The 24,379-nt window shown below is 51.5% G+C and overlaps 1 protein-coding gene across 4 annotated transcripts in view; it reads right to left on the bottom strand.

Moving 5' to 3' along the window:
- Positions 1-24,379, bottom strand: part of MGRN1 (mahogunin ring finger 1) — a 46,816-nt gene that overhangs the window by 10,679 nt on the left and 11,758 nt on the right. For 2 of the 4 annotated variants that reach the window (XM_039885236.1, XM_039885237.1), the window contains exons 2-12: positions 21,221-21,339; positions 19,546-19,634; positions 18,903-19,049; positions 17,659-17,776; positions 10,295-10,361; positions 9,528-9,577; positions 7,543-7,590; positions 6,197-6,265; positions 4,605-4,764; positions 2,653-2,762; positions 282-347 (exon numbers count right to left, since the gene is read on the bottom strand). In XM_039885236.1, the coding sequence (XP_039741170.1) occupies positions 282-347; positions 2,653-2,762; positions 4,605-4,764; positions 6,197-6,265; positions 7,543-7,590; positions 9,528-9,577; positions 10,295-10,361; positions 17,659-17,776; positions 18,903-19,049; positions 19,546-19,634; positions 21,221-21,339 (1,043 nt within the window). The remainder of the gene's footprint in view (positions 1-281; positions 348-2,652; positions 2,763-4,604; positions 4,765-6,196; positions 6,266-7,542; positions 7,591-9,527; positions 9,578-10,294; positions 10,362-17,658; positions 17,777-18,902; positions 19,050-19,545; positions 19,635-21,220; positions 21,340-24,379) is intronic. The other 2 variants (XM_039885238.1, XM_039885239.1) reach the window with 1 other exon arrangement.

Below are 24,379 nucleotides of genomic sequence, written 5' to 3'. Positions count from 1 at the left end.
CGGGCGGAAGCAGAGCTGGCGGGAAGGGGTGGCCTGAGGCCGGTATGTCGCCGGGCAGCGAGGACCCACGAGACTGGTTTTTTTGCCAACAGACCTTGAGCTTTGCTTGTTCCACAAAACTCCCTTCCTGGGCAGGGACGCCGGGACTGGGGAGAGTGGATTTGACAGATTAAATTAACCAAACACGTCAGCCTGGGGTGAAAATGACTTCCTGTACTTGTCATTGGCTTAATAATCAGGGTGAGGGGCAGAGATGTGGCCACAGGGCCAAACACACTTACAGTTTCCCTTTTAGGTTTCTTGCTGGCCAGTGAGGCGGGGTGCGACTTTGATTTTTTAAAGGGACACTGTCAAGATAAAAATCATACATTTTACAACTAGCACCCCCCCCGTATGGCCCTGGAGCTGGGTGGGGTCTGTCTCATCTGCTGGCTTCCACAAGCGCCACTGACCCAGTGCTCTGCAAACTTTACATGCAAGTGAATTGCGGGGGCCCTGCAAACGCAGGTCTGGGCTGGGCCTGCACATCCATGAAGCTCCAGGAGCCGTGCTGCAGTTAGAGCCTGATCCCATCCCTAATGCCCACCCACGGTCTGGGTCTCCCTGAGCAGCAAGTCCAGGGTAGGGAAGTGTGACAGTGGCCGGCTGCTCCTCACAAGTGGGCCTGGCTGGGCATGGAGAAGGGACTCCCAGACCCCAGGGACCTCCATGAGGCTTGGCCCGGCCTCATAAACTTATCACCTATATCTAAGTCCTAACAGAGGCTGGGGAGAAAAATCAGCCCCAAATCACCCACTCTGCAATGATCTTAATGGACTCCATGAAGAAAATGCCTAATTCGGGCTCTCTGTGGTACTATGTGGAAATGGCCTGTACAGGAGATGCAGCAGAGAAGAACCCATTTATTTGGAGATCTTAACCTCCAGAGAAGAAGGTGCTGGGTCACCACCTGAGCCCCAGCCCACCTGCACCATGGACAGCATCACCATGGACAGCATCTCAGCTCTCAGGATAAGGGGGGACAAACACAGGAGGATCCAGCCTGACCCTCAGACACTGGGGCAAAAACCGGGAGGACAACACACAAACGACAATAAAACCCCACCACCCGAGCAGCTGCTCCTCTGCGAAATAGCCAGGGTCCTCTGTTCCCAGGGGCAAAACATGCGTAAGTGCTATTCCTCTTTCCCCCAAAAATACGTTGTTGGAGAAAAAGTGCAGCACCCGTAATCGAGTCCAACGTTACAGTGGAGGGCTTCGTTTCCGAGTCCTTGGCCCTGTGCTGACAGGGTCCACAGGTAAAACAGTGTGGCTGCCCCCAGAGAAAGAGGGGCGACGGGGACCTGCCCCCAGGGGCAGCCGTGCCTCTGCGCCAGCTGCAAGACCACACCTTCAGACTTTGAAAGAGAAGCCAGAAATCTGAGTTTTCAGGGAAATTTCCAGACTTTTAAATATTGGCCCAATTTTCAGAAACACTGTGTGGGTCAAACACATCACACCCACAAGCCCGGTGCAGGAGCCCACCCTGGAGGGTGCCAATCAGAGGGTTTGGGTCCTTTTCTCAGTGATTCTCTAAGAATCGCTGAGTCCAAACAACCTCAGTCGAGAGCCAAGAAACAGTCTCGCAGCAGACAACACTCGCAGCCTCCTGGGATCTGGGAACTCGGGACCCGGGCCTGTCCCAACCTGCTCCCTGGTCCTTCCTCCCCCACCTGTCCTCTTTTCTGCCCTATCCCTGTCTCTGTCATTCTTCATGTCTCTTTCCATCTTTCTCCCTGTCTGTCCATCTCCAAGTAGCTCCCTTTCACTCTCTTCCCTGCTGTGTCTCTTTTCTGTCTCTGTATCACTCTCTCCCTTTATCTGTCTCTCCCCGTTTCTCTCTGTATCTCTCCCCTTCTCTCTGCATTTCCATGTCTCCGCATGTCTCTGCCCGTCTGAGTCGGCACCTGTCTCTGCCCATATATCTCTCTGTTTTTCTGTGTGTGTCTCTCTCTTCATGTCTCTGCCCATCTCTCTCGAGGTCCCCAAAGCCAGAGTCTGACTCCCCTCGTCTGCCTGCAGCAAGGTCCACCTCACAGTTTCTCAGGGAGCAAGGGCGGTGGCCAGTTGCTGAGGTGCCCTCCTATGCGCCCAGGCTGGGGAAGGGTGGGCAGGGAACGCACGGAGGGCATCTAAGAGCCACTCTTTGAAGGCCACCTCACTTCCCAAGACCCACAGAGTACCCCAGCTGTCTCACCTGTTAGAGCAACGGTGACAGACACCATGGCTCAAGCTCAGTGAAGGGGCACCTGCCATTGCCAGCAATCCTTGCAACTGGAGCTCACCGGCCCAGCCTATATCACCCCACTCGGCCTCATAGCCACCTGTGGGGCCACGCTGGGCAGATGAGGACAGAGGACCACAGAGCCAGCAGGTGAAGGTGCTATCTAGACAGTCTGGGTCCTGGCTGGGTACTGACTGCCCCAAGGGTGCCCAGGTGGTCTCCTTCTGGCCTGGCTGATCAACCCAGTCCAACCGGGAGCCAGACACAAAGGCAGGCCCTGGAAGCATCTGGACACCTGTCAGGCCCTGGAGAGTGGGCGGGGGCTTCCTCCAGACCCCCTCTTCTCTCCGCCACAACACCCTCCAATGCAGGGAGAAAGAGGCACTTACAGAGTGCTCATCGTGGTCCATACTCTGGGCCAGAACAGGGCTAAAGGAGACAGGGGACAGGGCGCCTGGCTTCTTCCTCACTGCCCGGATCTGCAGAAGGGCCCGGAAAGCTGTGGCAGAAAGGAAGGAAAGCAAGGGCTGGTGTCAGGCAAGGGCTGGTTCCAGCACCACCAAGACCCTCCAAACTCCAGGGACCACCCGCCCACGCCACAATAGTCCTGGGACAAGCCAAGTTTCCAAATCAGGTGAACAGAGTCACGACGAAATATCCCCAACAGGAAAAGAGGCCAGGATGGCCTGTCTCCGCTCGGACAGAGTTTTCAGGGGCAGCAAGCATGGCGTAGAAGGCCTCTCACCCGCTACACTCCGTACTGTATATTAGACAGTGAACGTGGCTGCGACTTACAACTGCCATCCAGCTGGAAGCACACGGTGCTTCCTGGACACCACAGGTCTCTTCCTGGAAGCTATACCAAGGAAGAAGCAACCAACGGGCAGGAGGCAGGCGTGTGTACACGGACATTCACGACAGCACAATGTTTATCTACACTGGGGAAAACTAGAAACAGCACAGGGAGCTGGGAAAATAAGCTGGGACACAGGCTACCGGTCACCCTGTAGTGTCAGTTCCACTCACAAAAGGATAACATTCGTGAGACGCAGTTAAATAAAAAGTGCAGGGCACACACGTAAGAGTCACAAACGTTATCAGCTGCACCCTCTCAAAAGATGAGCAACGACTGAGTCCCCAGGGTTGACAGCAGTCACCTCTGGCTCAGGCCTCAGGCCCTGGCCCATCTTGCCAGCCCAAGTGTTACAAACACCAGCCCTGGGGCCGCTGCTGCACCAAGAATGCCCAGGAGGCTGGAGCGAGCCGGGGAGGCTGCAATTCAGCTCCAGCTCAGGATCCTGCCACCACCCCGGCCCCCCAGCCCCTACTCCCTGCCTCTCTGCTCCCAGCCTGTCCCCCAGACAGGAGAGGCCACTGCCCTCCATGCTGTACTGACTGAGCTGGGCAGAGCCCCGCTGCCCATCTCTCTGGGCCCAGTGCACAGCCTCCAAGTCCCGTCAAGGCTGGGGCTTCCTTCCAGGCACTGGACCTCTCAGACCACATGGCCACGTGGCCTTGTCCTCCACTTCCGCATGGCCAACCTGCCCTACGGTCCTTGTGCAGGCACACCCCTGGTGCAGCCAGTTCCGGTCAGCGGGGGCAAGAGTGTGGGCTCTGGGCCGGACCCTAGTTTAAATCCTACCTCTGCCCCTTGTTAGCCACAACCTCGGGCAGGTTCTTTCTGAGTCCGAAGATAGTGACAGGGCAAGCATGACACCAGGTGTCCTGCCTCAGAGCTCAGGAGTGGAGCCTCAGTAGCCGAGGAGTAAAACTGCAGAAAAGCCGTATTCTAAAAAGCCACCACTTACCTACTAAATGAAAATGTCCCACAGACCCTCCAGGCAGGTGCTCTCCCACCCACTTAATGTTCATGTTGACCCAGTGGGACCTGTACCCCAAAAACGTTTAGATTCTTTCTACTGGAAAACAAGTATTTTATTCAGAATTATAGCCAACATGATGGCTTTTGACTAAAAAAAAAAAAAATCTGGAATGCTCCAGGAAACCAGATTTAATTCCTTGAATAGCACCCTCTCCATTTCACTCTAATTTTCTATTATTTCCCACATAACCTTTAAAATAAGGATTTAATTCACTGATCAATGTCTGTCCAGTTCCAATTTCACTGTAAACACCTGCCCTGGCCATCTGTTCTGGAAGTCTAACTTTCTGGAGGCAGATTTGGGGGGATCTGATTCATCCATATGCCCATGTAGTTGCTGTGGGTAGTAACTACCTAAGTTAACCACCAAGTTCCAATTTGCCGTACACCCAGTGGGAGGCTGACGGCCTCTGTCGTTCTCAGCCCCCCGGCTGCCCTGGTGCGGCAGTCCCCACTCACGCAGCCGGCAGATGGGGCAGTTGCTGGCCTGGTAGCGCAGCGTGTCAGCGCAGGAGTTGCACAGGCACAGGTGGCGGCAAGGCAGGATCAGCGTGTCCCGCAGGTCCGACAGGCACACCACGCACTCGTTGCTGTTGTCACTGTTCTCCTCGTCTGAGGGCTGCAGGGACATCGAGGACCCAAGGGTCAGCGGCCTCCCGAGAGCTAGGGACTGGGGGCCAGCTAAGGGGCAGGAAAGGGGTGTTCCTGTCCCTGGCCACCTCATTGGTCATACCCCACTTCCTCAGGGGGATGCTGTGGCAAAAGGAAGCCCAAGAGGGCAGAGGAAGGTCCCCAAGGAGCAGGACTCCTCAGGAGACGTGGCCCAGAGTCTCACTTGCTGGGCCAGGCTCAGATGCAGCCTGTGCCCACCCCACAGCAAAGAGGAGACTCTGTGGTCCCACCCCCACTCCCCAACTCAAGGAATTCAGGTGTCTTTTTATTCTTCAGAATCAAAGACAAAATGTGGAAAAGATGCCACATTATGGAACATGTCTTCCAGAAAGTACCCATTTATTTGGTTAAAACAAAAAACAAAATCAAATCAGACAAGTCTAACTTGCTTGAAATATTTTCATCAAGTAATGGCAGTTTCTGGAATACAAAAATAGTATCTGGATCAAGAGACAGCAACATTCTAAAACAGGGATCAGCAAGCTACAGTCTGCTGCCTATTTCTGTAAATAAAGTTTTATTGAAACATGGCCTTGCCCACTTGTTTCCATAATGCCTGCAGCTGCTTCTATGCTACAATGGCAGTGTTGAATAGATGTGGCAGACACCCTCGGAGCCAGTAAAGTCAAAAATATTCACTATCTGGCGCTTTACAGAAAGTCTGCCAACCTGTGTAAAACACACAAACTGGGCAGACTGCTCCTCTGAGGCTCGGGGCCTGGCCAAACGGCCCTGTCCTCCTGCTTCTGGCTTGTTCCAGCTGGTGTGAAACTTCTGGAGATTTAAAAAGCAGCAGCAGTTTCATTTGTGCCAGTGTGCCTTTAAAAACATTGACGAAGGCACAGTTCTCTGCTACCCTTCCCTGGCTGTGCCAGATCCAGCTGTCGGACACCCTGCTTCTGTCACAGTCATAGGAAGGCGCATCCCTCCCTGCGCATAACCGCAGGGGCTTGATCTGGGGAGGAGAAAGCCAGCAGGAGGCAGTGAACTGCTGATTGTGAGAATAGAAAGGCCAAGGCAATATTGGGTAAGCCCGATCAGGGAAGAGGGGACCCCGCGGGCCCAGGCTGCCCTGGCTGACGTGATGGCCAGCAGCCCAGTGATAGTAACAAGCCAGTGAATTTGCTGGAAAAAGAACAAAATGTCCTGTAGACTCTGTTAACTCTTAAAAATTCCATAAAAAATGATGGAGTCTGGGGCCTCCAGGAGAAATTGTGGAAGGGAACTGGCTTATCGACCAAACTACCTGCGGGGCTCTGGCCATGGCTGGGGGACCCCAGGCAAACCACTCCCATGAGCCTAATTCCATTCACGTGGCAAGGAAGCTGGGGAGTGAGGCCGGCCTGGAGGCCCAGGGCATACTCACCACCAGCACATACCTTTGTCTCCTGGTTGTTCTTGTTCTCGATACCATAGATCTCCTGCAGCAGGTAGCTGACCCGGTCCACCTGGAGAGCAGAAAGGCATCTGGGCACTTGCCGGCTCCACTCAAGGGCTCCTCTGCATCCACCTGGCCTAATACCGCCTCCCAGATGCCAGGCTCGGGTCCCGGGAGCAGATACAGTTGGGAATTCTGTCCAGTCCCACACCTGGGGAGTGGATCCAACGCCAGGACAGGGATAGGGAGAACCTGCTACCTACCCAGCCCAGGAGGGCAGCAGGATGGGGGGCCCAGTGGTTCTGCCCACCATAGAGGACCTGGAGCCACGCCCTACATGGGCCCAGCAACCACACCCTTTGTCCATCTTACCATCCCTAATCTGGAGAAAAGATCACTTTGAACTCACCTGTCACCAGCCCCAAAGTGTGACCAGGGTCAGGCCTCATGTTAGCCACATTCAAAAGTGGTCTAAACTGCTGTTTCCCACAGTTCCATGGGCCATAAACACCCCTCCTGAGAGCCACAGTCCTGCTGGTCAGCTCTCCCGGGACAAGTGCTCTGACCATCACTGGAGTCTCTAGCTGTCCTGCCACCTTCAGGGGCTGGATCTGCCAGTTCTCCCTACTCCCTGGTTTAAAAAACTAACCGACATCACTCCCAGGTTGTGGCTTATGCACTTGAGCAGCTACATACAAGGATAATCTTAACCATGGCTTTAGAAACAGATCCCACTATGGCCATTGTTGAAATCAGTCTCAATATCAAAATCCAACGTGGTGCAGCTCAGGGGACCCCATCCTCTAAATTCTCAGTGTCGGAGGCCAGCAGGAATAATTGTTCCTGGTGTAGGAACATGGAATTACTGACCCCAAAGAAAAGCTGTACTATTCTGTAGCTCCCACTTATTCCCACGTATTCCATTTTTCCTCTCAAAATTGATTAAGTCCATCATCTTTGCCCAATACTGAGGTATACTCCGTAATTTGTGAGGAGGAGGAGGAGGGAGGCTGCAGTCTTAGTTTCCTGTTTCCTTCCTACCTCCATCCATTCATTCGTTCAGCAAACATTTACCGAAAGCTTGCTATGTTCGTGCTGGATAAGACTCAAGGCTACAACAGTCAATGCTGGTACATGGTGGGTATGCAGTATACACGCACATACCCGATGACCCTGACCCTGACTTCCCAGAGCCCAGAGCAATGACAAAACGTCAACAGGCCTGTCACCAGCTACCTCAACAGCTACCATGGTGGGCAGGGAGAATAATCCACCAAGACTACTGGATTGTACGTATACACGTGTCTTTTAAATCGAGAGGGCTCGCGTTTCCTCTGACAGACTTACAATTTGCTTCTGCTTTAACGGCTTCACAGAGAAGCTGCCATCGACATGCTGCAGGGAGAAAGACACAAAGGTTAACTCGACCACACGGGCACTGCTCGGCCTGCTGAAGGTCTTCCTCGGTCATTCCACGTTCATCGCCGGAAAAGGAGGGGCTGTGTGATGACTAAAGAGCCAAGCCGGGGTTTCTCAAATGTGGCCTCTGACTTGGCCTCAGCACTACCCTGAGCACCTTCTAAAGATACCTCCTCTGGGATCTCACCCTGATTTGCAAAGTCCAACTGGCCCCAGGTAGTTCTCAAGCACATTCAAATTTACAACCATCAGCCAGGTTCTGATGATGGACAAGAGCCTCCCCAACGTCAAGAAGCAGTACGTGGATGGCAAGAATTAGACACCAATTGCAGCCCTCGAAGGGCTTGGTCTACTCTCAAAGACGGCACAAGAACATGCACACACAGCTGGCAAGCCCAGAGCTGGAGGAGGAGAGGGCCAAACTCTGCCTGGGGCACTCGGCGTCACCACAGCCCCAGGAGGCCAGGGAGAACACTCAACAAATAGGCCAGGCAGGCCTCAGCCCTGGGTACATGACTCCTGGAGTGTCTGGAAAGACCCAGATTAAAGGAAGAAGCTGGGCCCTGCACAAAGGGCTCTCAGTGCTGCAGACACACAACTGGCTGAGGAAGCTGGGGGTTGTAGGGTGCCCAGGCATGGTGGGAATTCCAGAACAAGCAGCCTGAGCATAGTTTCCTCAAGGGATCCTTGCTCTTCATCTACATAGGACACTCTGGAAACTCTGTGCAACTGCAGAGTGCCAACCAATGTCATAGAGCACTGGGGGTAGGGGATGTCAGCCGTGGCATTTTCAAACAAGTGACATACCCCACTACCTCCAGCAAAGGTCTCAGTGAGCAGGGACGCTGTCCTAACACAGCCAGGCACTCAATCACTGTGTGGACAGACGCACAGGACTGCCTGGCTCCCACAACCAGCAGTGACTGGTGAGCAAGACGATCCCTAGAACCCGCAATGTCCTAATCAGTAGTGAGGTTGACCATCTGCACTACCAAAGCCAATATCCCCACTGCACCCCGTAAACGTGGCCAAAAAACACACAGCTGGGGAACCTGGGGACTCGAGTTTGTGTGAAAAGAAGGGGCAAACACCTGAGTTTTGAATACACGTAATGCTAAAGGTAATATTAAGTGACTCCCACCATGTAAACGGCCTCTTCATCTGTAGGCGTCCCTGGCTCAGGGCCCTCAGAAGAGTCTGGGTGTCTCCTCCCTCTGCCACTCACAGAGAGTCCAGGGCTGTGCTAGGCAGGTGGCAGACCCTCCTCCACAATACCAGCATTCACAGAGTGCCTACTTCGCGCTGAGGATGTAACATACACGGGACCAGCCCTGCCCTCATGGACATCTGATGAGTGAGTGCAACAAATAACTGCCTGGAGGTCAGCAAGGTCCCAGTGGGGAGGGAGGTCTGCCCAGCCCCGAGGAACCGGGAGATGCAGCCTCCTGGAGACAGGACAGGATCACCTGTGAATGTTTGAGGACCAGGTGGGGACTGAGAGATTCTGAAGACACCCAGGCCACTGGGCCTGGTGGGAAAGGCCATGGCCCTGGATGACTCCTCTACATTCCAGAGGAACAGTGGTCTGACCAGAGCCCTCCACATGGGGATCCCAGCCCCTGAGCTGGCAGGTTACTGGGACTTCCCAGAGGGCTGGTCTCCCCAGAACATGCCCTCACCAAACACTATGTGTCCTTTAAAAAGCTTCCTGATGGCAATGCTCTACCTCAAGGCCCAGCCTCTGGAAACACATCATCTTCCTGGAGCCTGGAACAACTGGGGAACCTTCGTCTGCCCTGGGCCTCTGGCTCTAAGCCCACCTGACCAGGCGTGACTCCCAAGTTCAGACTTCTAGTCTCAAACACCACTCCTCTGCCCATCGCTCCCAGGTCAAGGGGCAGGACAGCACTTACCTTTTCAAAGGCGGCCAAGAGCACGTGGGCATGACCAGTCACCTCCACAACTGCCCGGAGAGAGAGAGGAGAGCGAGCTTAGAACACTGACCTGCCCCTGCCCCAGCTTCTCCTCCTCATTCCTATGGGCTGAGTCCAGAACCCTTCAAAGGGCTCATCCTAATCTCACGTTCTCTGCCTGGGGGGCCCTGCCTCCCTCCAGCCCACACGTCACCCCTCCTTCAAAGTAGCCACTCCAAACTGCCTGAGGCTGGCTCTGTACCTGCTGTCTCATTCTGCACATGGAGGAACATTTTAGGCAGTGCTGCTAAACTGAGAAAGTGGGCTTGGGTACAAGCCCTGCCCTGGCAGGGCTCCACCATCCACATCCTAGGCTGGGGGCGTGTAGCCCACAGCAGTGGCGGGGAGACCCAGCAGTCTTTGCCGGACTGGTTAGGAAATCAGCGTGGCCTGAGACAGGCCCATCCCACTCCCTGCTGCGCTCTGCTAACCGTCTCCATCATTCCACTGTGGAGTGGACACCAGATCAGAGGCATCTCTAGCCACTGTTACCACAGTGAGAACCAGGCTCTACCACAAGGGGGCCCTAGAGAGAAGATGGAGAGCCTAGCACTTGAGTCCCAGGGCCCTAAACCTGCTAAGTGGGCTGAGCCCACACCGTCCATCGCTTCTGAATAAATGCCTCCCTGCTGACTGAGGGGAGAAGTGGCTTCTTCCCGCAGGGTCCACACGCTGGATGGGAGAACAGAAGAGGAAAGGCCACTCACCATCTCCTTCATCCACCACTGCCTGGATGACCACTGGAAACACTCCCCGGTCTAGGTCAAAGTTCAACTGAGGAAAAGAGGAGAGACCAGTCAGACTGAGTTGGAGAGGACAAACAAAATGGCAAAAAGGACAGAGGCCTGGCGGTGCCTTTTGGGTGTTTTTTGTGTGTAGTAAAATAGATAAAAATGATTAAAATAGCTAATTTGTATTCAATTCAGTGGCATTAAGTACATTCATATGGTCATGCGACCATCACCACCATCCATTTCCAGAATGTTTTCGTCATTCCAAGCGGGAACTCTGTTCCCATTAGGCAATCAGCCCCATCCCCCTCCCTCGGCCCTGGCAATCCCCACTCTACTTTCTGTCTATGGACTTGCCTGTTCTGGACATTTTATAGAAATGAAATCATACAGAATTTGTCTTTTGTACCTGGCTTCTTTCACTCGGCATGTGTTCCAGGATCACCCACCTGACAGCATGTCAGTGCTTCCTTCCTTTTCAAGACTGAGTAGTATTTCACTGTATGGCCAGACCACATGCTGTATCCAATCATTTGCCAATGGACGAGACCTTTAGCTGTCATGAGCAGTGCTGCCATGAACAATGCTGGACAAGCATCTCTTTGGGCCTGTTTTCAGTTCTCCTGGGTATGACCAGGCGTGGAAGTGCTGGGTCACATGGGAGCTCTGCGTTTAACCTTGTAAAGAAAGGCACCTGGAGTGGTGTCGACCAAGTACGGAAGGGAAGTAAAGGAGACCACGCAGCTGGTCTGAACTCAAGGATAAACCTCCTGTCACTTTCCTTCTCCTCCAGCTCCAACCCCTTGTGGCTTTTGCTGCTCTCCGGCTGAAGGCCACTTTCCTTCCCACAGGAGTCCACTGTGGTGTGGTCTCGTATTTGCTCACCAGTGGGGGCCTCAGGTCAGGTCACGCTGAGCTCACGGGACAGAGGTGGCCAGCTGAGGACACCCACAGCAGGGGCTGCACGGGGGAGGCCTGAAAGGGAGGCCTGTGGGTCACAGGCTGTCAGTGGGAGGCAACACGGGGAACAGGAGAGGCCAGGAGGGGTCCAGGTGCCAGGGCAGGGTCAGACAGAGAAATGGCAGGTTCAAGTCTAGCTCCACAACCCAGGCCCGTTTCCTCATCTGTAAAAGGATAAAAGCTCTGCCTCATGCAAAGGCTCTGAGCGTGGTGTCTTGGAGAATACACAGTGAGCACCAGCAACTCGAAGTTCCATGTGTTTAGGCAGTGGGAACCAAGCGAGGTGGCCCAGGAGGACCTCCCAGAGGCCTGGACCCCCGGAATGCAGGACTTAGTGGGGATATGTACGCATGTCAGCTGCATGAGGGGAGGTGGGGGGGCATGTGGGATGTGTCCAGGCTCACCCAGGACCCCACCAAGCCTCACGCTCCCTGCAGCCTCAGGGTAGAAGGGCTACACCGCAGAAACCTGGACTTGTGGGAGGGAGAGACCCCCTTTCTGAGCCCCTGCCTTGCTCTGAGATGACCGTGGAGGAAGGTGATCACCCAAGACTCAGGAGTTACATGTCATCCACAGCTATCCAGGGGACAAGGGCTCCTCTGCAAGCCTGCCTGCTCTCCCCACCCTGAAAGCACAGAGAACAACCTTGCTGACGCCCATCCCAAAGTTCCCCTGGTGACGACCATGCTGGGTGTGATGCACAAGTGCTGCCCTTCCAAGGGCTGTAACTAAGCCCAGGAGGGGGCGCCGTTCAGGTGACAGAGCAGGATAGGAGCAGAGCTTTGTGCACTTCGTCCCCTGTGCTTCCAGCCAGCTGCTGGAACACAATCCTCGGGGCAGATGTGGCTGACTGGGTGCACTGTGGAGCCACCAAGTAATCCGTACTGTCTTTCTGCCATGCATGCTGAGTGCCACCTCAGCATGGCTGACAGTCCTGTTTTGCTGGTATTGGAAAAACAGACAGCAGTATGTATGGAGAGGTGTATGGGGTGGCCCCACCAGCAGGCAAGGACACTGGCCCTTCTCCCCTCCTGTCCTCTCAGCAGACAGGGCTCATGATGGACAGCCCAAGCTAAGTAAGCACTCTGCATGCGTGACCTCATAGAACCCTGATGGCTACCCTAGAGCAAGAGACTGTTTCTATCTCCAGGAGACAAATGGGAAAACATAGAGAGCATAACTTGACCAATGTTTCATGGAGAGAGTGACAGAGCCAGGGTCACCTCCAGACCACGCCTACCTGTGTCCTCCCAGTCCATGGGATAGGCCACCACTGCCGCCCTAGACACCCTGGTACTTCTGTCCTTGAGACCCTGCTCTTACCCAGCCTGACCCCCTGCCCAGACCTGTCCAAACCCCACAGAGAATGTGCAGACAGCTGCTGCACCTGCCCAGCATCCAAGCACCCTTCTCGGCTGGCAGCTGTCCAATCTTCCTTGGGGAAGTTTGAGAATGACCTCTCTACTACTCTGGTCCCTGTGGTCTGGCCAGAGGATGGCACATGCCTGCCTCAAACAGGGGCAACAGAGGGAGGCATATGGCCTGGGGTGGTCCAGCCAAGCACTCTAGGACCCGGCTACTGGTCTGCAAAGTGCCAGGCGGAGAGCAAGGCAGGCTCAGCCAGAGCAGACCCTGTCCTGATGACACAGGCTCTAGAGGAAATGGCAAGCCATCCAGCTCTTTCAAAATCTAAGCAAATAAATTCTCAATTATCTTTAACCAGACTGAGGTTTTTCTGTCACTCACAAGCAAAAAGTCCTGACAGAGACACTGCTTTGAAGGCTCTGTTGCAGCAGCCTTCCCAGTACCTCCCACTGATATTCAGCTTGCAAATCACGTGTTCTCAACAGAGCCCAGGGCAGCACCCTACACATCTTCATTCAACTGACTCAACAAACTCCGACGGATGACCTACACTGGCTGGCCCAGTGCTGGGCCAGGGGACAGAGATGGAGACGATGTGGGGACTGGAGCGCCAACTGTTCCTGGCCATCAGGGCCCGGATGCTGCACTGTCCTTGTGGTGCCCGGCCAGGACAACCTCCACACACAGAGCTGCCACCCCACATATGCCTCTGGTAACCTCACTTGTGCATCTGTAGCCAGCACCCCATTCCAGTCCTATCACACAGAAGGGCAAGGCTCCCTGGAGGCCCAGGAAGAGTGACCCAGGGAGCAAGGACCATGTCCCCCAAAATGCCTGCTCCGCACAAGGCACACACCAAAACTAAGCATGCTTCCACCCACTGCAGAGAGGCTGACAGAGACGTTTATTTTTAATGCAGGAAAAAAGGCTTTCTTAGGCAAAAAAGGCCCCCCAGGTCAGGAGAAAGAAAGAGCCAGGCAGCTGACACCAGCGTGAGTCACCCCTAGGCTTTCTGGCTCACGCTTTGCTCTTCCCCTACACTGCCTTGGTGGGGGCCTCGCACCCTGGTACCCTCAGGCTCTCTCTTGAGCTATCTTGGTACAGAGAAGCCCCCCAGATGGGGTCTTTGCAAGCCCAGCTCAGATGGGTACCAGGAAATAAGGAAAAGGCAAAGGGTAGAGGAGGAAAGGGATGTGGCTTTGACCAAAATAAACAAAAGCCCGTGAGGGGACTGGTAGGGAAAACTAGCAAAGAAGCCACACCAACTGCAAGGAGGTAAGTACTGAGCTGAAAAGACGTCTGCAATATGATTCAGTAAAAATTATACAGGTGGGGAGGGCAGGTAAGGAATTCCCCCATACCTTCCTCTTAATTTTTCTGTGAACCTAAAACTACTCTAAAAAAAGAAAGTCTGAAAAAGATAAAATTTAAATTTAAAGCAAATTGTAGCCAAGAGAAATGAAAACATGCATTCACACGAAAACTTGTACACAAATGTTCACAGCATCATTATTCACAATAGCCAGTAGCCAAAAGACATGGTGCTCAGTGAAAGAAGCCAGACACAAAAGGTCACATAGTGTGAGTCTGTTTATATGAAATGTCCAGAATAGGCAAATGTACAGAAAGCAGATGAGGGGCTGGGGGTGAGGGATTGGTGGGGTGGGTAACTACTAATGGGTAAGGAGTTTCTTTTTGTGGGTGATGAAAATGTTTACACAACTCTGTGAGTCTAGTAAATACCACCAAATTGTCCACTTTAAAAGGCTGACTTGCATGGTATGTGAACTATATTTCAATTAGCTATTTTTTTTTAAATAAGCTAAAAAATACACATATTTTATCTATATATATATACATATATGTGTGTGTGTGTGTGTGTGTGTGTGTGTGTGTGTGTGTGTGTATACACACAAAGCAAATGCACACAGGAAAAATGTCTGGAATACACGCCCCAAGTGGTCACCTCTGAAGGAAGAGACTCACTGGGGAGTGTTTTGCTTTATAAATTCTGTGCAATTTGCAAATTTTACAACATGTATACATTATTGTTTTAACCTTTAAATAGGCAAACCTGCAGGAAATGACTAAAAAAAGGTGGATGGCCAAGCCTCTAATGGCATGATGCCTAAAGCCAAGAGGACACCTTGGCCATGTCTGGAGACATCTTTGATTGTCACAACTGCAGAGAGGGGTATTCCTGCCACCGGAGATGCTGCTCAACATCCTACAGTGCACAGGACAGTCCCCATCAGAGAATGACCCAGGCCCCAAATGTCAACAGCATCGGCTGAGAAAGCCTGGTGTAAAGGAGAAATCTGAGTTTGGTGCCAGAGTGTCACATCTCTAACATCTGCCAACATCCCCTTCAGGAGGCAATGACATCATGCTAGGATGTAATAACACTGTTTTGTTCTCCATAAAGCTTAACCTCTGAAACTTTCTATTTATGGCAAGCTTAGTAGTTTCCCAGCTACTGCAATGGCTAATAAAGTTTCTATTTAAAAATACATGTAACGGGGTAGGTGGGATGGAGTGACTGCTTAAAGGGTGCAGGATCTCCTTTTAGGGTGACGAAGATGTTCTAAAACTGCATACGGTGCACAACATTGTGAATGTACTAATTGTCACTAATAATAAATTTTATGAGTATTCTATCACAGTAAAAAATACATGTAATAAAAACTGAGTTGATTTTGAGAAGAACACATTATAATGTGTGATAATCAGAGAAGGCAAAGACAAGGACAGGGTCCTGAGATATAACTCAACACTGGACAAGCTCAGAGTTGCCACCCATCGTGCCCCCACCACCGCACCCACCTCACCACACGCTGACAAGTTGGGGATGCAGGATCCCTGACACCCCGAGGGAGAAAAAAGGGGATGCCTTTACGTGGTACTCGAGACTGGTTTATGACCCAGGTGTGCCCCAGGAGAAGTGACCTCACTGGGAGTCTACAACCCAAACCGCTGGCCTCTCAGCACATCTGCAGACACACAGGGGATCTGTTTTGGGGCCAAAATGCCAAGGGACAGAAGTCACCAAACTGAGGTGTAGCCCCGGCCCAGGTACCACATAAGCCACCCCAGGGCAGAAGCACCACTTGTCTGCCCAGTTCCTTTCTGCAATCCCAACTCCTTTACCTGTGGGAAGCTGCTCTTCCGCCATTCACGGGAGGGTGGGCAGGACCAGATGCACCTGCTGGGAGTGTGCACCCACAGGAATGGAAGCAGCAGATGGCATGGTTTTGTGCAGGGGGGCCCCCAGGGATCTGCTGTTCAGCTTTTCCTCTGACTTCAACCACCCAGTCCTTGCTTCAGAAGACCTGTCCTTCTCACACAAGTGATGCAGAGGTGACTTCTGTTGCTTGCAGTCAAAGCACCCTGACTAGCAAGCACACATGGCCAGGAACAAACAGCAGGGCCTTCATCGGCTGATGTACCCCATGATCTAGAACATTCCTGGCCACTTCCTAAACTACAGCAAGCCCTGCTGCCTGCATTTCTTTCCCCTTCTGAATTTTAGTAACATAAGACACGACTACCTTCTAGAGAATGCAGCTAAGTGAAAGAAGCCAGACACCAAAGACCACATATTATATGATCCCATTTATGTAAAATGTCCAGAATAGGCAAATCCACAGAGACAGAAAGCAGGTTAGTGGTTGCCAGAGGCTGGGACGGGGGGAGAAACAGGGGTTAACTGTAGATGGGCATGAGGGAACCTATCAGGAGGATGAAAACATTCTAAAACTGGACTGTAGTGATGGTTGGGATCATAGATTTCCTAAAAACCACTGAATTTAACACTTAAAATGGGTGAATTTTATAGTACATAAATTATACCTTAATAAACCAGTTAAAAAAAAATTAAATAATTCAGAACGGTATATAGCGTCAACACTCACGCTGTATGGTCTATCCTTTGGCATCTGCAAGGGACTGATTCCAGAACCCCCCCAGATACCAAAATCCTGGGATGCTCGCGTCTCTTATATAAAAGGGTGTAGAATCTGTATATAACCTACACGCATCTTCTCATTTTTTTTAATTTGCTTTTAACAGTCTCTAGATTACTTACAATGACTAATACAATATAAATGCTATGGAAATAGTTGTCGTCCTGTATTATTTAGGTAATAACGACAAGAAAGTAAAGTCTGTACATATTCAGAACAGAAGCAACCATCCCAGCATAGGCCTAATCGAATAGGATATGTTCCCCCCCACCACCAAAGAACCTGCAGCTGTAGAGGGCCAACTATACACGTATAGTGTGTATTATATAACCTTCTTCCTTATCCAAGACCCTCTGCAGAAACAACCACTGTCTTCGGCTTGATGGGCATCTTTTCCGAGTTTTCCTCAAGACTTATATACACATACATGTACCTGCAGAAATGGTTTTGTGCATTTTTGTGGTTGCTACATACACGAGATTATACTATATTTGTTTGCAACTTACTCTTCTCTGAACCCAGAGGGGCTTTCCACATCAGCATGTACAGTATTCACAGATCTCTTTCATCTGCTTTAAGTCTGCCCAGCATCCATAATGGACATGAACTAGAGTGCCCATGTTATATATATGGGTGGTTCCTGTAACATTAGTGAACTAAGTAATCCCCTCATGGTGGGCATGTAGGTTGTTTCCAATTTTCACTATTACAGACAGAGCTGCAATGAACACCCTTTGGGTCCTGTAAATTACCATCCTTAGCTGTGGAACTGCTAGGTAAAAGGCATCCTGCCACACTGCAGTCTCACGGCCCCGCAAAGCATGGTGCCCAGAGCCTCTAACTGCTGCTGTTCCATCCCACCTCCGTCATTCAGTCCAGCCAACACCTGGACCGAGCAACACCCCACAGTCCAGTGCATGCCTGACTGAGCACAGGTCTTGGTTGGCAGCTACTTCCGATGCTTATTGACCATGTGAGGAATCTGAGCAAACGAGCCTCTTATTCTTGCCCCCCACAAAGGGGAAGGAACTCAGGAAAGGCACAGGAGGTTACCTCATCATCCTTCCACTCTGAGAAGTCGATCTTGAAGGAGGGCAGGGAGAACTGCTGGCTCACCCCCCTCTTATAGTGGACCGTCTCGGACTGCAGGGCGGGGCTCTTGGGACTGTACCTGAAGAGGCAGCCGAGAAAGGATGGTGAGACTCTGCCAGGAGCAAACGCTCTGCCGCGTCCCTTTCTCAGGGTGATCCCCACCGCCGCACGCCTGCTGGTTAACTTGGCTACCTTTCCAGATATGGCTATGCCTTTCCATTGGTTTTTACAGTTTGTTGACTTTTTGAAAAAACATGGTACAAAAATGTACACAGTGCAAAGTGCCTTCTCGCCCAGCCCTGAACCCGCACTCTATCTTTGCTCCCAGCCACCTGCTTCTCTGCCCATCCACAACCCAGGTATTACTCTCGAAAGAATTAAAGCATAGTCACACCTGTACGTGTAGGTGTCTATTCTTTAATATTCAACTAGCAGCCCACCTACACTCCGCTCCACCATTCCTCATGCACCCCGAAGGTAACCACCATATACATGGGTGTCATGTTCTCTGAACACTGTATTGGCTCCACTGAAGCTGTACTCTGATTCAATCGGGCCCCCACTGGTAGACACTGGGTGGTCTCTAGCACCTTGCTTTTCCAAACAATGCTTCCAGGACCCTCTTCTGCACACATCTTAGCCATGCATGCAAGCATATCTCCAACATAAATTCCCAGAAAAGGAATGGCAGGTCAAAGAGTATACGCATTTTCAATTCTGATAAACTCTAGCATCTTCCCATTCAGGAATCCAACACACATCCGTCACTCATCTCACTCTGCCCCATCCCACACCTGCTGTCCTTGGGGCCCCTCTCTCAGTCTCTAGGTCAAAGGACACTCTCGAGGGCTTTGACACATCTGGCCTGAGAAACTGGCACTGGGGTTGGGGGTGTGGCCTGTGAGCAGACTCAAAGCCTAAGCTCCCAACCACTGCTCTATCCCCAGATCAAATCCGGCCTCTGAGCAGTTTTCTCCCACAGGATGGAAGCCAGTGCATTTCTGCCTGTCCCGTCCAGGTACGGCCCCACGGACTGGAGGCAGGCATGACAGGGTCATGGTGAAGTTGTAGATTTCAAAGTATGGGGGCCCATAAGACCCTATTTCAAATAAAACTTCTGAAAGTTCAAATATATAATTCAGACAGAAGCAGAGCTGCTGGGGCCCTGACCTACCTCCTCAGTGTACCAAGCACCCCAGACTCACACAGCCATCCCGTTCAGAAACTCCTCCGCCGCCTGGCAGTAGATGGTGATGGCCACCCGGGCATCAGCATCAAAGGTGAACTCCAGGCTGTAGAGGACGCGGGGCTTCTCGCTGTCCTCGGTGGGGCTGTCAGCACCATCTTTGTACCTGCCAGGAAGGCAGAGGGACAGGTAGCAGGTCATAGGTCAAGCCTGCAGGAGCATGCCTCCCCTGCTGAGCACGCACTGTCCCCAGAGGGGTCCCTGAGTCAGCTGCCTGGCTGCGTCCCACCTTTCTAGAAACATGGAGACCCAGTCCCTGTTGGACAACAAGGCCCAATAATGCAGGGTTCTCCTTCCCTTGCCTCCTGCTCACAGAAAGGGAGATAAGTTCTCTCGGTTTAGAGATGGCCCCAGACGCATCGGGTCTTCCAGGGTTAAAGCAGTTCCTCAGCCCTGACAGTCTGGACTGGGTCATTCTTGGCTGTAGAGGCATCCTGTGCACTGTGGGGTGTTTAACAGCCTCCCTGGTCCCTGCCTGCCAGATGCCAGGAGCACCAACCCCTCCAGTAGTGACAACTAAAAATATCTCCAGACACAACATCCCTGGGGTACAGTCACCTTGAGAACCCCAAGTTTAAAGAGCAAGGAGGAGTCAAGATTACCTCACGAGCCGGAGTGAGTCCTTTCGGATATTCACCAGGCTTCTCAGCGTCTTCACCGGCTCATGGGGGGCAGGGGTGACGTAGGGAAACTAGGAAGGAAAAACCCAAAAACCCAGGTGACTCCCTGGTGTGGCAGGGTACAGAAAACAGGGATAATCAGAGCACTGGTCACATCCCCTCCTGGTGCGCCAGGGCCCTCATGCTGACCACTGGATGATATTATTTTCATTCACATCAAAGGAAACTGTGGACAACATGAGCAGCATGTGGGAGAGATGGGACCAGACCACTCTGAAAGATTCCGGTCATGCGGTCATGGTCCCCCAATTCCAGGAAGGGCTCTCGGGAAACACAACTTAGCCTGAGGGATCTGGGGGGCAGCGATTAGGGTTGGGCTCATTTCTGGAGTGGGACCCAACATCTGCTGCTCTGGACAAGGCGGGCTTCCCATACAAGGATGATGGACAATAAAGATTCTGGAAGGGACACGTGCACACAGGAGTGCTGTAAAAGTGGCAGCATCTGGAACATGTGGATGGTCAGTGTCAGTTTCCCGCTTGTGATAGGGCTCTGGAGTTTTACAAGACGCCATCACTGGGGAAAACCAGGTGAATGACATATGGGTGTCTCTCTGCGTTATGTCCTACAATTGCAGGTGAATCTACAGTGCTGTCCAAATAAAAGTTGAAAAAAACCCAACAGATTAACGAGAAGCCTGTACGAGCCAGGCCCTGGGTCTAAGATGATGCTCTGAACATGTGGAAGGCGAGGGTCTAGCCTCACCCTCATAGACTTGGGAGGGTGTCGGAGGCCCCACTGGTCCCTCAGGTGGGGGACAGCAACACTCTCAGCCCCAGCCTCTCACCTCCCGCCCATTAAAAGATCAAGATTTTATGTCAACCAGCTGCGTCATGTCTAAAACAGTCATGGAGACCCCTGGTCCAGAGGACCCCTCATCCCAAGCCAGCCCCCTGACTCAGCAGCCTTAGGGGACGGAATCCAGGGTCTCTTGAGGGAGACGGCCTCCCGCCTGGCCCCTCGTCCACACTGGGGATCCAACACTGGACTCGGAGTTCCCCCTCAAGAGCCCTCGCTCATTCCTCTCTTTTCAGTCCCCATCTGTCAAATGTTCTCTTCTTTACTGTCTGTACCACCCTAAGGAACAGGGCAGGATCTGTCCTCTGCCCTAGGCCCCTGGAAGGGTCCTGGGCACACAGACAGTTCCAAATGTGCATTGAATGAATGAATGGACAGCAGTGCACAAACATGGGCTTCTCTGGTGACTGGTGAAGGTGAACCTGTAAAAACTGTTCACCAGCTGTTCGCGTTTCTCCTGTGGATCACATCTTTTACCCACTATTCCATGGACCATATATGTTCTTTTTTCTTTTTAAAGAAAGTTGTCCAAGAGGCCTGAGATCAAAACCATAATCTTCTATAACCCCAAAGCCTGGATGCACCAGGTTCAGTAGCAGCTGCTCTGTCCCCCAGTGACCCACCCTGGGTCACCCAGCCTCTAAGGGGGTATCACCAGGACATGCCTCAAGCACATGTCATGTGCACACACCCAGCTTGCAGATCTGCCCTGTTTGGGGTGACTCAGTGCCCATTCATCCTTGCACCTGGGACACTGAGGGCAGGGTCCACTCACGTGCCCAGCTCTGTTGAGACCGACCTGGACTGGGCGATTGCCCAGGAAGTTCAGATCCATGTTCTCTCCAAAGAGGTAACCTTCAGGGTGGGGGGTGTCAAATTTCTCACCTCCCATGAAAAAGTGCGAAGCAAAGTAGTTTCCTGGTTTAAAAAAACAACAACAATTGTAGATTAAGAGTTGATACAATCCCGTGGGAGCATCTAATGGCCAGAGAGGCTCAGCCCTGGGAAAGGCTCTATTCTGAGAGAAACCAGCACAGGCCATGGCTTCCACTCTCGTTCCAGAAACAGGCCTCAGCCCTTCCACCATGCCGGTTCCACCTCTGCGCCCACCCCAACACCCTTCCCTCTCTTGGACTTCTCCCCGCTGCTCAGGAACTCATCCAATCTTAACTCTAACACCATTTCCTTCTGTAGTAGGGTGAGTTGTGTCCCCCACGAGGACATGTTCCAGTCCTAACCTCCTGTATCTGCGCACGTGACCTTATTTAGAAACAGGGTCTTTGCAGATAGAATCAAGAGGTGAGACTAGATTGGGGTGGGCCCTAAATCCAGTGCCCAGTCTTCATAAAAGAACCTGGGAGATTTGGACATAGAGACACATACAGAGGGAAGGAGGAAGTGTGACAATGGAGGCAGACACTGTAGTGACGTGGCTACAAGCCAAGGAATACTTGGAGCCACCAGAATCTGGGAGAATCAAGGAAGAAGCCTCCCCTGAAGCCCCCAGAACGAATCAACCCTTCCAATACACTGATTTTGGACTTCCAAAACTGGGAGAATAAATTCTGTTGTTTTAAGCCACCCAGTTTGTGGCACTTTGTTATGACAGCCCTAGCAGACTATACATGTTTCCTGACCCAAGACTAAGTCAGCTCCCCCCACCCCAAATTCGAGCCTTTTCTGATCATTTCTTTTTCACATTAACAACCCCTCCGCCCTCCTTGCTAACCTCCTCCATTCTCCTCTGTTTTATTCTTCTCCAGAGCACTTTCTACAACTCGACGTACCATACACAGGAGGCCCCCACACCTTACTGCAGGTTTTAGGCCTCAATAACTTCACAGTATAAATGCTACAGACTAAAACCTCTGGATTGAGAGACAACGGATGAATATTCCTTTTGGGGGCTTTAACTGTATTTTATAGACTTTCTATAATTAATCTGTATTAAAACAAAAAAATTATTTTAAAAAGATTGGTGACGTGTGTTACAGCAGTGGTTGTAATACCACAAAACTGGAACCACATTCTGGAAAAACCACTGACCTGTACATTTTAAAAGGGTGAACTTCATAGTACGTGAATATATCACAATAAAGCTGTTATTAGGAACCAGAAGAACTTGCTTGATCAAATTGTCAGCTGGTAGATCATCAACGATTTTGTTTTGTATTAGATCTTTATGTGATCCTTACATTTTTTTTGCGAAAAACTTAAAATTAGATGCTAGTGCTATATCAAACCTCTGTTAATTCCTATCTACTGATTTATGTGAACAAAGTTTCTTGACTTAAAAGTGAAAAACAGAACAAGAACTGACGCTGACCTGCCTCTATCAATAGGTTTTATTCAACTGTGAGTACATGAATTAACTGGGAGAAAAAAGCAACCCATCCAGTTAAGAGATACATGCGCAATGCTTCTTAGTATTTGTTATTTATAAAAACAGAAATGTTTATGTTGTTTGGATCAATTTACTCATAATGCCCACACAGACCAGAAGAAAAATTCTCACTTTTAAAATTCTCATTTCAATTCATGTATATATTTTGGTTGTAGAAACATACAATATGGTCATGAATAAGACTTTCAGCATACAAAGTTGAAGCCACCTTCCATGTTCCTCAACAAGGAAACGGACAAACGGCAACAAGACAAGTCACTACGGCAGTGACAAGATGGGACCACAGTCGTTAAAAGGAGTGAGCCAAGTCTCCACCTGTCAGCACGGCGCAGTCGCAAAGCGAACACGACTCACACAGAGGAGTGTGAAACACATCACAGAGAAGCCTTGCAGCTCAGATGGGGAACACCTACACGTGGAAAAGAATGAACCAGACGTGGGAAGTAAGCGCCCAGGTCCAACATGGGGCAGAAGTGTGAAAGAGACAACGATATGAAAAATGCTAACCATGAATTCTAAATGAGGGCATTCACTGTTACTCTCTGTACTTTCCTGTTTTTTAAAATGCTCACATTTTTTTTAAAAGGAACATTTAAAGGAGGAATGTGTGCACCAGAGGGCACTGGTAGCAGCTCCCAGGTGTGTGTGCATGTGTATAAATGTGTGCGTGTGGATGCTGTATAAATGTGTGCATGGATGCAGATGTGTACATACATGTGTATACAGATGGATAGTATGTACGCTGTGCTTGTGCGTGCACATCCGTATGTGTACACGGTGTGTGTGTGTTACGTATATATTGTACATCTGTGTGCGTGCACACTTTAGGACCTAGAGGTGTAGACAGAGCTATGAAGAGGCAGGAAGAGAAAGAAGAAAAGGTAATTGAGGAGAGGAACAGAAGGAAGACATGAGGGTGAAAAGAGAACAGACGCCACTACCACTCCACCAGCTCTTCCTCCACGTCCCCGAGGCAGCACCCTAGCCTGGTTTTCCCAGGGAACAGATCCTGCCCCCACTTTTCACGCAGGAAACTGCACTCTGGGATCACCAAGCTGGTGGTGGGGCCCGGCTCAAACCGGACGACTCCCAGCGCACCGTGTCTCAGCACCACGCCGGACGCCTCCCCTCCCACAGCACAGCGACGGCAGCAAATGGTCAGTGGTGTCATCTCTGGTCACGAAGGGTAGCTATCCCCACATACAAAGGCCTTCCGATCAGAAAATCCTTCTATGGCCACACTCCAAGGGCCTGCCAGAGGCCACGATTTCAGCCTAGAGCCCCAGCTACGTGACACGGACATGCTCCAGGTACATGCAGCCTCAGAGCCTCAGCGGGGCTGTCCTCGAACATGATGACTAAAATAAACTCATGCCCCTGTCTCCTCCTTCCTGTCACTGGTCAAGGGGCACAGGAGCTCAAATAGTTCGCCTCTTCTCTGTGCCAGGGATTCATACTCTGCCCTACTTAAAGGTGTCCAGGTGACCTGGCTGACAAAGACCAAGAGCGTCCTGCTGGGAGGCCTCCCGGCATTCTCACACATGGCCCCATTTT

Source organism: Pteropus medius, unplaced genomic scaffold, assembly GCF_902729225.1.
Source record: "Pteropus medius unplaced genomic scaffold, Ma_sr-lr_union100, whole genome shotgun sequence".
Taxonomy (NCBI): domain Eukaryota; kingdom Metazoa; phylum Chordata; class Mammalia; order Chiroptera; family Pteropodidae; genus Pteropus; species Pteropus medius.
The sequence above is the reverse complement of the archived record's forward strand: the minus strand, read 5'-3'. Positions and strand labels throughout refer to the sequence as shown.